Raw genomic sequence first — 17,805 nt, forward strand, 5'->3', positions numbered from 1 at the left:
ATAACTACCCTTCGAAAATGTTACATGCCACAAACTTCAATTACACGTTCAGGGAAAACTCCTGGCCCTACAAACGCATAAGCTCGCCTTCCTGTGTTCTAGAACAGCAGTCCCAGATGAACCCCAAGCGCTCAGAACATGTTCCAAGTGCGCCTCTGCCGTGTTGGAAGGAGTGCGTTCAGCCAAAACAAGGGTGCTCCCACAAAGGAGTCAGAACAGAGGCCTCTTACACACCAAGCAGCCACAGATGCCAGGTATATTTGGGATCACTGAACAGTCACAAACATCCTAAACTTGAATAACAGAAGCAGCATATTCATAGCACAATGCATTAACTTAGTGCTGAACATTTAAACAAATGACTAGCAACCTTGCCTGTGAGAAGCCGTCGCCTACACAGACATTGGTCTATGTCCTCCATCTCAAAGCTGAGGGCTTGGCGTGGCAGGATATGGGCCCCTTTTTCTGTTGACCCAAACCAAAGCCACCTCTGGGAGAGGGGTTTGAGACCTCAAGCCAGCCCTTCAGTGGGAGATCGCATACAGGTCACAGCATGTTTAATCAGGCTGCTTTTGTAATGTATTGAGCCACAAAACTGTAATTACCATACAAGAGTAGTGAACTACACTAACACCTGAATTTGTCAGAAGCTGCAGAGGAGTTTGAATTAATCAGTTGACCAAGTATGAAACCTAGGTTAAAGCATTGAATAACAAGTGTGGTATTAAAGTGAACACCATTCAGTTTAAGGAAGCCAATGTTTATTTGTTATTTAGAGCATAAGCAGCATGTGTAGGGATGACAGTCCTCCAGTATCCTTCACACCCCAGCTTTGAGCTGGCTGTTGGGTGGGAGGGGCTTGCCCAGGTGGATTCCGACAGATAGGCCAAACGCATTGGCTGAGTGCTTCTCCTGGACATCCTCTTTGAGCTGGAAGCCCCTCCCACCATCAAAGCTGTCAGAGGGTGTGAAAGTAAGCGGTACTTCTCCCAGAAGCCCTTGCAGCCGTGTGCGCCATGCCTCCAGCATGCTGTCCCGAGCATCAGCGGGGATGTGGGGTGGAGCCCAGAAGATCTGAGGAGCCAGAACCTGGAAACCACAGTAGTGCAGGATGCCGTTCTAAAGAGAGGGAATTAACTTATTCAATAACCATGCTAAGGTATATAAAACATGAATTGATTTGTCCAACTGAAGCAGTCCTCCAATCGTTAAAATTAGCACTTTCCAACCTGGAAGTCAAATGCTTATAATAAAAGCAGACATCCAGTGGAGATAACATATAGAAAGCAAAAGCACGTTGCAGTACAGCAGTCTACATGCTGGTAGTGTCAGCCAAGCCTAACATACCTGCAGTGGCCACAGGGTGACATTCATGTCTCCATTGATACCATTGGCACTGAACATAGACTCCTGGGATCCAGTGGTGAAGGACAGCATGGCTTTCTTGTCCTGGAGGGAAACAAGGTGAGGAGACATTGATATGAATGGACCACAGAAGAGGAACACTGAAGGAGCATGTTAACCAAACGTTTTAGGGTCTTTAAAAAAGGCCCAGTGCAGTGAAAAGTCTATGTCCCCTGTTTTGTATCACATTGTAAAAATCTGACATTTTAATAAGTGTAATTGGCTGATTGAAAATACAATCTACACAGGACCTTCTAAAAATCAGCAGGTAATGAATGGGTGGAGAGTAGGCTTGCCAGGTGACATCACACCAGGCAGTAAACTTTGTAAGTTCCAAGCGTTGCCAATAACAATTAGTTCAGCTTCCCTTCCCCTCTCCCAGACAAGCAAAGCAAAATTCTTCCTTGAGAAATCATTGCTAAAGCCATGTTTCTTTTTAAACATTTATTTTAATGTAATACTGTTAGTGAGGTACTTAACCAGAAATGATTTAATCTAACAGCTGCATTGGGCCTTTAACAGTGACTACATCCCTTACCTTGAACATGCCCTGGCTCTACCTCTTTTCTGAGGTGTAGGCAAATCCTAGTGTGAGCACCCGGTCCATCCAGCCCTTCATGATGGCGGGAACAGTGAACCAGTACATGGGGAACTGAGAGATATGGTAGACACTTTTCAACAACCAGTACCTGGAATGGGTGCATTTCAGCCACCATCCCAAAAAATGAGCTGAAAGTCCTACACTATTAAAATTAGTTTATATGTTGAAGCCAATTTCTCTCACCTGAAATATGACAAGCTCCACTTCAGAGAGTTTGCGGTGTTCCTCAGTGATATCAGCAGAGAGTCGGCCCTCCTTCCATGCCAGCATGGTCTCCTCTCCATACTGGAAGTGCTCAGCATCCTTCACCTCCCCTGATAAATCATAACAGACTGAGACTAAGCAAGTTGAGGTAGAAAAGAAAAAGCTCTTGCCAACAGAAAATTGTTGTGACCTTAAGCATTTAATAGGCACTCAAGCTTACACACTTATCATTCACTGCTGTAATTAAGTAACACATGGTTCAGACTGTTACCAGTGATGTCATCAACAGTAGCAGAGGCTTTAAACTTCATGGCGTAGAGGTCAGACACCTCCACCTTACAGCCCTGAACAGTCAGAGCTGTCACAGCTGCATCTTTAGCTGCAGCGTTAAATGACCCAGTACTCTGGTGGGCGTACACAATCAGAACCTTCTCAGCTGCAACACGAGATCACAGATAAGTCAAACATGTCAAAGTATTGTAGTCACAACGCTTTGCTTACTCAATTAAATAAACTAGTTTCTCTAGCATAAAGACAATGGCACCCGATCTGGAACAAAATCTTTTAGGACTTTAACAAATAGTGGACAATTGATACCAGAAATCAGGTGCAGCTTTCAAAGTACTGAGCTGAATGTACCGATATTCGTGTCAAAGTAATATCACGTGATCAGCGACGTACAAAGCCTAATTTTATCACTTGGTTATTCCAAACAGTTGCAAAAATCTAACTGATTTCACAGTGGTTCCGGTGCCTTCTTCAATGCCAAGCTGCTTTCAAAACACAACCTCAACTGGACACCGTACCTACAATGTAGTTATGATTTTCATGTAGCATTGCCTGAACGGTAGCTCACCAGGTAGAGTCAGGGTCCAGAACACTCAGGGAATGTTGTTGAAGCAGAGCAAAAGTATTATTTTGAAAATCTGTACATTGTAGTTTAAACAATGAGTATAGTATGCTCTTACACATCCTAAATACATTTCATAGATTCAGTTTGACAGCGAAAAAGGGAAGCATGAAAAAAGGTGCAAATTTGCAGTGGTAAATCATTGTAGGCTATGAGGATTTCCAACTAACCACTGTGCCATTGCTGACCAGCAGATGTCTCGAAAGTGCATTGTGTTAAATGCTCAGCGTAATTAACCGTTCTGCACAATTTGGTGAAAGCCCAAAAGGCTTCAGAAAGCCTTGGTTCCCCATCACTAAAGACAGTGAAAATGGCACCCAATCTGTTACACATCACTCACCCATTTTGTTTAGTGCTGCGCTAAGAATAAAAGCGGCTTGAAGAGGAAACTAGCTGAGCAGAAGGCTGAGACTGCTACTTTTGTAATGCTTTTTGGACCAAACACACCCTCTTACACAGCTGCCTGTCAATCAGCAATCAAGCTAATCATCTGTCAATGAATCAATCAATCTGTCATCTCTCTCTCCCTCTCCCCGGGAGAAGCTCAATTGGATTTGTGCGACTTTTAGCTGATTGTGCCTGACATTTTATAGATAAAAGACAAGGAGCTTATGGTTTAGAAATATGTCCATGCTTTTCTCCTCTGAGAAAACAACAGCTGATTCAAAGGGGGTGTGGCAGATTTCAAAATGCTTCCATGATAGGGAGCCAAGAGGATATACTAGCTGGAAGGAGGCTTTCGAGGAGAGGAGGGCACTCTTCCGTTCGCCTACTAACAAATTGACACACTCCTCAACCACTTATCAGTTTCTGGATCACGGAGGAAAGGAGGACAGACACGTCTAGGAGAGGACAGACTTTTGCCCAATTGAGAATATACCCCCTCATCACAGTTTTGGACAGTGTTCCTTATTGCCTGCGAAGCATGCTAAGCATTGTTGAAGCTATTCTGGACAATATTTGTATCCTATGGTAAAGACCAATGTGGGACGACTGACCTAGGCCAACCAAGCTATATCCCTGGGTTTGCGTGTGTACATGCAATGTGCAGGTGTGTGTGTGAGCTTTTGTGTGTGTGCAGATAGGTTTCTAAAGGGAGGGTATATTTCTGGTAACGATTGAAGTTTACCAGTAAACTATCAGAATTTTGGTAACTTTCAAGGATTTTATGTAATTTATAACATGACATCTAGTGGCCTTTTCCCCCCAGATTATCACAGGTGTCTGTAATTATCTCTGGCCCTCTGTGTGGCCATATCATATATAAAATAATGAAATAAGATGATTTTAAAATAGAATATTGAATGACAAAGCTGTGAAACATTATCCTAAATATAACCAATCAACTTAGTAAACACCATTGGTGTTTAATATGAGGGTTTCAGTGTGAAATATCCTTTATATTTTTACACACTTTTATTTATTTTCCTAGCTATGTCAGTATGTCTTTGTTGTAAATGTTTTGCCACCAAACTGGGGGCAATTGTGAAAAAAGTAAATAGTTGGAGGAGTTACAAAGTAATAAATAATACAATTGTTGATTATGCTTTAATCATTAATTAGGCTATTTTCTCTTGAACCATATGGTCGATCCACTAAAAATACATGGACAATATGGACACAGATATAAAAAAAGTAATACTTTATATAAAAACATTTAAATTTTGTTATTCAAGTATAGATGACCAAAGTTACCATATATTACCATAGTTTACCTGTTAATTACCAAAATTACTGAAAATTCTGGTAACTTTCGTAAATAACCCGTAGTTTTGCAACCCTATGGGTTGAGTAGTTCTGTGCTTTACTGTGTTGCTGCTGTAGTGTTGTTATACTTCCCCTCTCCAGGCAGTGGTCTGTCTCTCTGCGGTTAAACTGACTCACGGGATGCGGTCTCATGAAAAAGACCAACACGAAAAAGACAACAAAGCCTCGGCAGGCCTACATCTGGAGACACAGGCACACACACACAGACACACACACTAACCCTGTCTCCATGGGGGTACTAAGGAACAACTGCTACACATTAGCACTTGGGTACACATGCAAGTAAACACAGAATGAGCCAGAACATGAGTGAGACATATGGGTTCAGTTTGTCACCCTATTCTCTCCATCTCTCTATCTAGAACTATTTCTAAGTCTGCTTGACATCAGTACAGAACTGCTTTTTTGGGGAGTATTTTTGTGTGGGGTATGGATGGACTGGTACAGGGCATTGCAAGATGCTAGAAGTCCAGTGTGAAGATATAGACTGAACAAAAATATAAACGCAACATGCAACAACTTCAAAGATTTTACTGCGTTACAGTTCATATAAGGAAATCAGTCAATTGAAATAAATTCATTAGGCCCTAATCTATGGATTGCACATGACTGGGAATACAGATATGCATCTGTTGTTCACAGATACCTTAAAAGAAAGGTAGGGGCGTGGATCAGAAAACCAGTCAGTATCTGGTGTGACCACTATTTGCCATATGCAGCGTGACACATCTCCTTCGCATAGAGTTGATCAGGCTGTTGATTGTGGCCTGTGGCTGTGTGAAGTTGCTGGATATTGGCGGGAACTGGAACACGCTGTAGTACACGTTGATCCAGAGCTTCCCAAACATGCTCAATGATTGACATGTCTGGTGAGTATGCAGGCCATGGAAGAACTGGGACATTTTCAGCTTCCAGGAATTGTGTGCAGATCCTTGCGACATGGGGCAGTGCATTGTCATGTTGAAACATGAGGTGATGACAGGTGGATGAATGGCTTGAAAATTGGCCTCAGGATCTCGTCACGGTATCTCTATGCATTCAAATTGCCATCGATAAAATGCAATTGTGTTCGTTGTCTGTAGCTTATGCCTGCCCATACCATAACCCCACCTCCACCATGGAGCACTCTGTTCATAACATTGACATCAGCAAACCGCTCGCCCACACAACGCCATACACGTGGTTTGCTGTTGTGAGGCCGGTTGGGCACACTGCCAAATTCTCTAAAACAACATTGGAGGCATCTTATGGTAGAGGAATTAACATTCAATTATCTGGCAACAGCTCTGGTGGATATTCCTACAGTCAGCATGCCAATTGCACACTACCTCAAAACATGAGACATCTGTAACAAAACTGCACATTTTATAGTGGCCTGTGTAATGATCATGCTCTTTAATCATTTTCTTTATATGTTACACCTGTCAGGTGGATGGCTTATTCTGGCAAAGGAGAAATGCTCACTAACAGGGATGTAAACAAATTTGTGCACAACATGTTAGAAAAATAAGCTTTTTGTGTGTATTGAATATTTCTGGGATCTTTTATTTCAGCTCATTAAACATGGGACCAACACTTTATATGCGTTTATATTGTTGTTCAGTGTATGTTTGGCCCATGCTGATGTGTTTTCAGGCTGTTGATAGCGTATGTCTCCCGAGTGGCGCAGTGGTCTAAGGCACTGCATCGCAGTGCTAGCTGTGCCACTAGAGATCCTGGTTCGAATCCAGGCTCTGTCGTAGCCGGCCGCGACCGGGAGACCCATGGGGCGGCACACAATTGGCCCAGCGTCGTCTAGGGTAGGGGAGGGAATGGCCGGCAGGGGATGTAGCTCAGTTTGTAGAGCATGGCGTTTGCAACGCCAGGGTTGTGGGTTCGATTCCCACGGGGGGTATGAAAAAATAAAAAAATATGTATGCACTAACTGTACGTCGCTCTGGATAAGAGCGTCTGCTAAATGACTCAAATGTCAAATGTATAATGTGTTGCTCACACTGGAATGTTTCTCAGTTCACTGTAAAGGTACATGTGTTATGCTCGGTATGTCATATGTTTTGCTTGGGGATATGTTTATTGTGAGTCTTGCCTATATCATGTGTTGTGCTGGGGGTATACACTGAGTATACAAAACATTAAGAACACCTGCTCTTTCCATGACATAGACTGACCAGGTGAATCCAGGTGAAAGCTATGATCCCTTATCTATGTCACTTGTTAAATCCACTTCAATCAGTGTAGATGAAGGGGAGGGGACAGGTTAAAGAAGGATTTTTAAGCCTTGAGACAATTTTGACATGGATTGTGTGTGTGCCATTAAGAGGGTGAATGGGCAAGACAAAAAATGTAAGTGCGTTTGAACAGGGTATGGTAGTAGGTGCTAGGCTCACCGGTTTGTGTCAACAACTGCAACGCTGCTGGGTTTTTCATGCTCAATAGTTTCCCCTGTTTATCAAGAATGGTCCACCACCCAAAGGACAACCAGCAAACTTCACACAACTGTGGGAATATTGGAGTCAACATGGGCCACCATCCCTGTGGAATGCTTTTGACGCATTGTAGAGTCCATACCCCAACAAATTGAGGCTGTTCTGAGGGCAAAAGGGGGGTGAAACTCAATATTAGGAAGGTGTTCCTAATGTTTGGTATACTCAGTGTATGTCTCACTGTGTTGCGGAAGGTTAGGTATCAGACTGGGGCATGCAGGCTCCAGGTGTTTATAACAGCACAAAGGAAACATCTGCAGCCCACCTTTAAAAGGTCCCCTCTTATAACTCAGACCATGCAGTTTACAGAGTGAACAGACATCACAAACTCACATGACAACACTTTCATGTACACACACATTTTCATTCAGAAGGCGCCAATGATACTCAAGGTTGGGAAATGGAAGGTATTACTGCCATCTTTTGGTCATTGTACAGTGTTACAGTGCATTTTATGAAAATGATCAATGGGTTCATGCTTGGTGTAAATACTGAGTGGAACAATTTAAGATATGAACATTGATACATTTTTCAAGTTTTGCTTGTTACATTTGAAATCCATTTACAGAGACAAAGATGCCGATATTATCTGTGCTGAAAGTTCTCCCATGACGGATTGGTAAAAGCTATGTAGTGGAACCCTTGTTTTCAACCATCTTATATTGTGTTTAATCAGTGATAACTTCAAGGAAGGGGAAAAATACTAACACTTTTTCAAAGCGTAAGAACATGGCCAATCAGTGTGTTTAAACAATGCTGACAGGTGTGTGTAATAATCTAAGCTGATAGGCAATTCACTAAACGAGAAACAGGGAGGAGTCATGTGACTATAAAATATGTTTTTTGGACAGAGACAGCCTTATTGTGGTTGCTGTAAAGCAGACCATAGTTATAATAATAGTCATGCTCATGGGGCAGCTGCAGAGAGCATCTCTATATTTAATTGTGCTTCTCTGTTTGGGCTGGGTGTGTGACGCACATTGGAACTCACAGAGAGGGCCTGCTAGACAACCTGTCTTATTGAGCTACGATGATGTGTCACCAGCTAAACCTGAGTTTAGGGAGCTAGTCCAGACCCCAGTCCAGTACCAAGCCAGGCCCCTGGTCACAGCCCGGCCTCCTGATCCCCAGTCAGTTGGGAAGGTGGTGCTGACCACTCCAGAGCTTGTCAGGAGTGTGGGGGCCCGTTGTGGGGAGAGCAGGGTGTGGGTGGAGGCCAAACTGGACCTGTTTGGGACGGGCCAGCTAGTGAAGGCGGAGGACGTCTCCCTGGGAGGGTGTGTTTCCACGGAGTTGGACCTCTCAGCCCAAGTCCTGCTGTTTGAGTCGGAGCTGCACACCTGTGGAAGTGTGCTGACTGTAAGGGCTTCAGTGTTTGGAATAGCTAACTAGTAATTTCTACATGTACTATGACTTCTTCGACTGCATAAGGGTTACTTTATATATGGTTTAGTACCTAGTGTATATATTTTTGTTTAAGATGACAGAGGACTACCTTGTCTATACCTTCACCCTCATCTACACCCCAACACCGGAAGGTGCCAGTTCCATTGTCAGGACCAATGATGCTACGGTCTGCATTGAGTGCCACTATCTGAGGTGAGTGGCGTACTGTAGTTTCAGATTGGATGTACCATTATACAATGATCCCTTCCCCTATGCCTACCTACCCCAGGAGACTCAATGTGAGCAGCAATGCCCTGAGGCCCACCTGGCTTCCCTATGGCGCTACCAAAGTTGCTGAGGACTCCCTGTCCTTCACCCTCGCACTCATGAATGGTGGGTAATCCACTGAACAGTCTGGGCTTAATAGAGCACACCTACTGTTAATCCATCTATGCACAGCTGCTCTGTTTACTGTACAGTTTGAGAGTGCGTCTGTTTAAAATGTTTCCTAGATGACTGGCAGTATGAGAGATCGTCTAATGTCTACTTCCTGGGAGACATTATTTATCTGGCGGCGTCTGTGCAGCAGTATCACCATGTGCCCCTGCGTGTGTTTGTGGACAGCTGTGTGGCCACCCTGGTCCCTGATGACAACTCTGCTCCCATATATGACTTCATCCAGAACCATGGGTAAGGGCCAATATGAAAGTATATTTTCTTGTCTTTAAATGTGCATTATCCCCCTGCAGCAGTCTTGAATTTAGACTTACCTCAATGAGTTTGCTTTCCACACCTCACTCTTGTACTAAGGAAATGTATTTAAGTTTCCCCTTATCCCTGTATAGTTACGGTAGAACACAAGTAGCTACCAGCAGAAGGACCAGGATGTCCCATTACCCTCCTAACCTACCTCTGTCCCTCCAGGTGTGTAACTGATGCCCTGCAGACAGGCTCTGTCTCGCAGTTCCTGGTCCGCACTCAGCTGGACAGACTCCACCTCCAGCTGGAGGCCTTCCGCTTCCAGCAGCAGACCAGCCCCAATGTGAGTCACCTTGTCTGGGCTGCGGACAGGCCTGGGAGGGGGTTATCCGTTATACATTTACATTTACATCATTTAGCAGACGCTCTTATCCAGAGCGACTTACAAATTGGTGCATTCACCTTATAGCCAGTGGGATAACCACTTTACAATGTTTTTTTATTTTATTTGGGGGGTGGGGTATAAGGATTACTTTATCCTATCCCAGGTATTCCTTAAAGAGGTGGGGTTTCAAGTGTCTCCGGAAGGTGGTGAGTGACTCCGCTGTCCTGGCGTCGTGAGGGAGCTTGTTCCACCATTGGGGTGCCAGAGCAGCGAACAGTTTCGACTGGGCTGAGTGGGAACTGTGCTTCCGCAGAGGTAGGGGGGGCCAGCAGGCCAGAAGTGGATGAACGCAATGCCCTCGTTTGGGTGTAGGGACTGATCAGAGCCTGAAGGTACGGAGGTGCCGTTCCCCTCACAGCTCCGTAGGCAAGCACCATGGTCTTGTAGCAGATGCGAGCTTCAACTGGAAGCTAGTGGAGTGTGCAGAGGAGCGGGGTGACGTGAGAGAACTTGGGAAGGTTGAACACCAGACGGGCTGCGGCATTCTGGATGAGTTGTAGGGGTTTCATGGCACAGGCAGGGAGCCCAGCCAACAGCGAGTTGCAGTAATCCAGAGGGGAGATGACAAGTGCCTGGATTAGGACCTGTGCCGCTTCCTGTGTAAGGCAGGGTCGTACTCTCCGAATGTTGTAGAGCATGAACCTACAGGATCGGGTCACCGCCTTGATGTTAGCGGAGAACGACAGGGTGTTGTCCAGGGTCACGCCAAGGCTCTTCTGGGAGGAGGACACAACGGAGTTGTCAACCGTGATGGCGAGATCATGGAACGGGCAGTCCTTCCCCGGGAGGAAGAGCAGCTCCGTCTTGCCGAGGTTCAGCTTGAGGTGGTGATCCGTCATTCACACTGATGTCTGCCAGACATGCAGAGATGCGATTCGCCACCTGGTTATCAGAAGGGGGAAAGGAGAAGATTAGTTGTGTGTCGTCTGCGTAGCAATGATAGGCGAGGCCATGTGAGGATATGACAGAGCCAAGTGACTTGGTGTATAGTGAGAATAGGAGAGGGCCTTGTGAGGATATGACAGAGCCAAGTGACTTGGTGTATAGTGAGAATAGGAGAGGGCCTAGAACTGAGTCCTGGGGGACACCAGTGGTGAGAGCACGTGGTGCGGAGACAGATTCTCGCCACACCACTTGATAGGAGCGACCGGTCAGGTAGGACGCAATCCAAGAGTGAGCCGCGCCGGAGATGCCCAGCTCGGAGAGGGTGGAGAGGAGGATCTGATGGTTCACAGTATCAAAGGCAGCAGACAGGTCTAGAAGGACAAGAGCAGAGGAGAGAGAGAGTTAGCTTTAGCAGTGCGGAGAGCCTCCGTGACACAGAGGAGCAGTCTCCGTTGAATGACCAGTCTTGAAACCTGTTCTGGTCAATGCCTGTTCGGCTGATGGCTATAACTTAAAACATGGCAAATCTGGGCCTGTATTCAGTGTCTCAAAGTAGGCGTTCTAATCTAGAAGTATGTCCACCCTCAAATTCCTTGTTATTTCAAAGGCCAAACTGATCCTAGTTCAGCACTTATGAGACACTTTGAATGTGGGCCTATATGCACTGTCTTAGGATTGTTGATGTAAATATCTGAAACACAAAAGGGAATGTATTTGAATTGGGGTGTGCACTGCATATGGTGTGTGGCGTCCAGATTCAATTTCCACCAGTTAACAGAAATCTCTCATAGATCTACATCACCTGTCGCCTGAAGGCCACTGTAGCAACTGCTCCCCTAGACATGGAGCACAAGGCCTGCTCCTTCGCTTTAGGATCCAACCGGTATGTATGGGCTTCTCGTTGGCATGTGAATTGTTAAGAGGCCTATCAATGGTATAGCGTCATGATTCTCGCTCCACTCTTCTCCAGCTGGGTAGGAGCTGATGGGGATGATGCGGTGTGTGGCTGCTGTCAGACTTCCTGTGGCCAGAGGAAGGGGAGGAGTCTGCCCTCTGATACAGGTATGGGTTGTGTTCCCGTCAGACGATGCTGACGCATGCCAGGTCTTACAATGCCTGGAAAGGTATTTTGCATATCAGCTAACATGTTATAGCAATCTGGTGCCCAACGACGTGGTACGCAACAATTGGTTAATGCATGCAACATCTGAGTAGGGGAATGCCACCGTGGTCTAACCGCTTACCTGAGGTTGTAGAAAAGCATAATTGCACCAGAATGAATCTGACCTACAGTTGAAGTGGGAAGTTTACATACACTTAGGTTGGAGTCATTAAAACTTGTTTTTCAACCACTCCACAAATGTATTGGTAACAAACTATAGTTTTGGCAAGTTGATTAGGACATCTACTTTGTGCATGACACAAGTAATTTTTCCAACAATCGTTTACAGACAGATTATTTCACTATCACAATTCCAGTGGGTCAGAAGTTTACATACACTAAGTTGACTGTGCCTTTAAACAGCTTTGAAAATTCCAGAAAATGACGTAATGGCTTTAGAAGCTTCTGATAGGCTAATTGACATCATTTGAGTCAATTGGAGGTGTACCTGTGGATTTATTTCAAGGCCTACCTTCAGAAATCAGCCAAGACCTCAGGAAAAAAAATTGTAGACCTCCACAAGTCTGGTTCATCCTTGGGAGCAATTTCCAAATGCCTGAAGGTACCACGTTCATCTGTACAAACAATAGTACGCAAGTATAAACACCATGGGACCACGCAGCCGTCATACAGCTCAGGAAGGAGACGCGTTCTGTCTCCTAGAGATGAACGTACTTTGGTGCGAAAAGTGCAAATCAATCCCAGAACAACAGCAAAGGAAATTGGGAAGATGCTGGAGGAAACCGGTACAAAAGTATCTATATCCACAGTAAAACGAGTTCTATATCGATATAACCTGAAAGGCCGCTCAGCAAGGAAGAAGCCACTGCTCCAAAACCGCCATAAAAAAGCCAGACTACGGTTTGCAACTGCACATGGGGACAAAGATTGTACTTTTTGGAGAAATGTCCTCTGGTCTGATGAAATAGAACTGTTTGGCCATAATGACCATCGTTATATTTGGAGGAAAAAGGGGGAACTTGCAAGCCGAAGAACACCATCCCAACCGTGAAGCGTGGGGGTGCTTTGCTGCAGGAGGGTCTGGTGCACTTCACAAAATAGATGGCATCATGAGGAAGGAAAATGATGTGGATATATTGACGCAACCTCTCAAGACATCAGTCAGGAAGTTAAAGCTTGGTCGCAAATGGGTCTTCCAAAGTTGTGGTAAAATGGCTTAAGGACAACAAAGTCAAGGTATTGGAGTGGGCATCACAAAGCCCTGACCTCAATCCTATAGATAATGTGTGGGCAGAACTGAAAAAGCGTTTGCTAGCAAGGAGGCCTACAAACCTGACTCAGTTAAACCAGCTCTGTCAGGAGGCATGGGCCAAAATTCACCCAACTTATTGTGGAAGCCTACCCAAAACATTTGACCCAAGTTAAACAATTTAAAGGCAATGCTACCAAATACTAATTGAGTGCATGTAAACTTCTGACCCACTGGGAATGTGATGATTTTCTCTATTATTCTGACATTTCACATTCTTAAAATAAAGTGGTGATCCTAACTGACCTAAGACAGGGAATTTTTACTAGGATTAAATGTCAGGAATTGTGAGAACTGAGTTTAAATTTATTTTCAAAGGTGTATGTAAACTTCCGACTTCAACTGTATATGGAGAGGAGTTGGCTAAATGATTTCAATGGCTAGATTAGCCCTAAACGAGAGTAATGTGTGACTGGTGTTCTTCTCTCTCCAGATGTTGAGTGGGAGGAGGATGCTATACTGGGGCCCATCTTCATCCAGGACACCTATGTGAAATGGGACAAGGAAGTACATGCTGGAGAGCAGCAAGTGCAGGCTGAAGCACAGCACTCTCATATGTTGGCTGAGGATCCATCTGAAGCGGGTAACTAAGCTACAACACTTCAACTTTACCGTAACCTATTAAGGATCGGACCCTTTTTTTTTCCATTTTCGCCTATAATGACATACCCAAATCTAACTGCCTGTAGCTCAGGACCTGAAGCAAGGATATGCATGTTCTTGGTACCATTTGAAAGGAAATGTGAAATTAATGAAGGAGAATATAATACAAACAAAAAACATGCCTAATTTGTCTTTATTTCATCATTTTTGACATGCGAGAGGCCGAAATATAATATTGCAGTTTAGGCGTGTGGAGCCAGAGACAGCAGGAGTTCAAACTGTAGAACTCAGTTCTTACATTTTGAATATAAAAATGGATTTTATCAAACAAAACTTTGCTACATTTTATCTCTGGGACCCTTAGGATGACAAATCAGAGCAAGATTACTGAATGTAAGTACATTATTTACCTTCAGAGGTGAATGTATCAAACCAGTTGCCGTGATACGTTTTTTGTTGTGCACTCTCAAACAATAGCATGGTGTTTTTTCACTGTAATAGCTACTGTAAATTGGATAGTGCAGTTAGATTAACAAGAATTTAAGCTTTCTGCGCATATAAGACATGTCTATGTTCTGGAAGGTTTGCTGGTTTGTACAACAGTCATGCCAATCACGTTCGGGCACATTAGCTCAACCATTCTGTATACGGGACACTGATCCCGTAGAGGTTAACCAATTTATTTGCGTGTTACAATTCAAATTGTTCCATGTAGCCTGAACAATGTTTGAACATGTTAAATCCAAGTCCTTCTACATCCTAGGTGTCTCTGCAGAGGCAGTCGTGGTGGGAGTGGCGATTGTGTTGGGCCTGCTCTGTGTGGGCGTCCTGGTAACCGTCCTGTACAGGAGGAACAAGCCCAATCCCTACTCCTGTGATTTACCCACAACCTTTTAACTGAAAATAATAATAAACATGGCAGCAATGCCTTTTCTCTACCCACCTGGTTGCTGATTTGTCTTTGCTTGGAGGGGGTTCACTGACTTAATGTTCAGATGGCCAGCAGCATGCATGATGGGCTACTTGCTGCCACTCTTCTCCACTAGATGGAGACAGATGTTATCATCCTGTGCTAGTCGAGTGATTTGGGACTTTTATCTTAGACTTTATGGTTGAATCATTTGGTGTCTCATTGAATGTGAATAATGAGCATCCCAGATGGTGGCCCATGAATTGAGGCTGTATTTTGGAAGGACTCATGAAAACACTAACCGTAAACATTTTTTTTTTTTTTTGTCACTGATCTAATCAAAGTAATAACCACACAATTTACTGTTAATCCTTTGGCACTGGCACAACATTGCTCATTGGGTGGCAAACAAATTAAAATGACCGGCCATGCTGACTGGTAAAGGCACGTTAATAGGCGATTGGTGTGTTTCACAATGTGATTTCATAGGTGACCTACGATTGTACATTCAGAGTGCATCGCTTTAGAGTCCACAATCTAGTCATTTAGGTTATTACGGTCAACCAGGTCAGTCTTAAACCTGTTGGACTGACTACTGTGCTGCAATTCTCAGCATGACTGATACTATCACAGTGTCATTTCACAATTTATCCAGCAAGGAGCAGATTTCTGCATGTTCTCAAGGCCCATGTGTGGGTCATAAGAGGAACATCTGGGAACCAGCATACATCTCAAATCTAAGGCTCAATGCAGCTAGTTTATCAATTTCTGGGTGAATAAGTACCTTACTGTAATTGATTTCCATTAGATTTGCCAAAAATTGTGTTTTAGCACAACTACACTACATGGTTTAAAGTATGTGGACACCTGCTCATCAAACATCTCGTTCCAGAATCATGGTGATCAATATGGCGTTGGTCCCCCCTTTGCTATAACAGCCTCCACTCTCCTGGGAAGGCTTTCCACCAGATGTTGTGACTTGCTTCCATTCAGCCACAAGCATTAGTGAGGTTGGCGATTAGGCCTGGCTCGCAGTTGGTGTCCCAATTCATCCCAAAGGTGTTCGCTGGGGTTGAGGTCAGGGTTCTGTGCAGGCCAGTCAAGTTCTTCCACACCGATCTCGACAAACCATTTCTGTATGAACCTTGCTTTTTGCACAGGGACATTGTCATGCTGAAACCGGAAAGGACCTTCCCAAACTGTTGCCACAAAGTTGGAAGCACAGAATCATCTAGAATGTCATTGTATGCTGTAGCATTAACATTTCCCTTCAATGGAACTAAGGGGCCTAGCCCAAACCATGAAAAACAGCACCAGACCATTATTCCTCCTCCACCAAACTTTACAGTTGGTTCTATGCGTTGGGGCAGGTAGCGTCCTCTTGGCATCCGCCAAACCTAGATTAGTCCGTCAGACTGCCAGATGGTGAAGCGTGATTCATCACTCCAGAGAACGAGTTACTACTGCTCCAGAGTCCAATGGATTTACACCACTCCATCCGACGCTTCGCATGGAAACCCATTTTATGATTCGAGGACAGACAATTTTTACGCGCTTCAGCACTCGCCGGTCCCGTTCTGTGAGCTTGTGTGGCTGAGCCGTTTTTGCTGCTAGCATTTCCATTTCACAATAACAGCACTTACAGTTGGCCGGGGCAGAAATTTGAAGAACTGACTTGTTGGAAAGGTGGCATCCTATGACGGTGCCACGTTGAAAGCTACTGGGCTCTTCAGTACGGGCTATTCTACTGCCAATGTTTGTTTATGGAGATCGCATGGCTGTGTGCTCGATTTTATACATCTGTCAGCAACAGGTGTGGCTGAAATAGCCAAATCCACTAATTTGAAGGGGCGTCCACATACATTTGGCCATGTAGCGTATTTCTCAAGCAAGAATTTTGCTAGGACTATCTGGGGTGTAGACTGAGTGGGGAGGGGAAAACTAGCTCTTATTGGCAGAGGTTTGGAACCCTCTGTTATTGGTCTATTAACCAATTTACAGCATGGTGATGTCACCGTGGAAAGCTGAAACTCCTGCCCATGCAAACTTGCTGATTAGAAGGTCCTGTGTATATTGTATTTTCAACCAGCAACTATCAGGAAATAACACTGATCAAATTCACACTTTTACAGTGTTAGTTTCATCAGCTGTTGTACAATATGGAAAATCTGAAGTTTGACTGCACTGGGCCTTAAACACAGGTTGTGATAGTACCAGGTACAACATCGATTAATGGTATGTTTGCCATGTTAATTTATATTTTATTAGCATTTCTGCTGTTTTGAACCATATATTGATCATTTGTGATTATTCTGATGGAGGCAATATCATCCATTGATCATTTGTGATTATTCTAATGGTGGCAATATCGCAGTAAGTGGTAATACTGTAGGCCCTACCAGGGTTGGGAAGGTTACTTTCTAAATGCAATCCGTTACTAGTTACCTGTCCAAAACTGTAATCAGTAACGTAACTTTTTGAGTTTCTACATTTAAAAGTAGTCCAATAAGTAATGTAGTTGTTCAAAAGTATCTAATCTGATTACAATATTTTAGCTGGTAACGTCACTTATTTAGTTAGTAGTTTTGTAATCAGATTACATGTAGTCAGTTACTCCCCATCCCTAGGCCTATGTATTGGGAACGAACACCGGCTACATTATGATTAAACAGATGGGACTTCCAATAGAGGCATCAGATGTCTCGTTGTCTCTCGTTTCCTTGCAATGCTTTCGAACAGTGTTAAATTATCGGTTTTATTCGAGATGGATTCCAACATTATTGGTGTGGCTTGTTATGCATATACTGAACACAAAAATAAACGTAACATGCAACAATTTCAAAGATTTTACTGAGTTACAGTTCATATAAGGAAATCAGTCAATGGAAATAAATACATTAGTCCCTAATATATGGATTTCACATGACTGGGCAGGGGCACAGCCATGGGTGGGCCTGGGAGGGCATAGGCCCACCCACTGGGGAGCCAGGACCTGCCAATCAGAATTCGTTTTTCCCTACAAAAGGGCTTTATTACAGACAGAAATACTCCTCAGTTTCATCAGCTGTCCGGGTGG

General features: G+C 44.1%; 1 protein-coding gene and 1 pseudogene across 2 annotated transcripts; one reads left to right on the forward strand and one right to left on the reverse strand.

Annotated features, from left to right (window-relative positions):
* Positions 1-819: 819 nt before the first annotated feature.
* On the reverse strand, positions 820-3,463 carry LOC311143819 (NAD(P)H dehydrogenase [quinone] 1-like; annotated as a pseudogene). Its single transcript has 6 exons — positions 3,460-3,463; positions 2,481-2,645; positions 2,189-2,319; positions 1,943-2,056; positions 1,348-1,449; positions 820-1,119 (listed from the first exon to the last, which is right to left on the reverse strand). The product of its transcript is annotated as an NAD(P)H dehydrogenase [quinone] 1-like (transcript).
* Positions 3,464-8,278: 4,815 nt separating this feature from the next.
* Positions 8,279-14,716, forward strand: LOC311143287 (zona pellucida sperm-binding protein 3-like; the record flags this gene model as incomplete). Its single annotated transcript, XM_084179116.1, has 9 exons — positions 8,279-8,728; positions 8,850-8,968; positions 9,045-9,148; positions 9,268-9,445; positions 9,680-9,797; positions 11,576-11,667; positions 11,755-11,846; positions 13,650-13,799; positions 14,583-14,716. 9 exons carry the CDS (start codon positions 8,279-8,281, stop codon positions 14,714-14,716), a joined length of 1,437 nt encoding a protein of 478 aa, XP_084035242.1.
* Between the last annotated feature and the right edge of the window lie 3,089 nt (positions 14,717-17,805).

The sequence above is a fragment of the Coregonus lavaretus genome (assembly GCF_964263955.1).
Source record: "Coregonus lavaretus genome assembly, chromosome: 16".
Taxonomy (NCBI): domain Eukaryota; kingdom Metazoa; phylum Chordata; class Actinopteri; order Salmoniformes; family Salmonidae; genus Coregonus; species Coregonus lavaretus.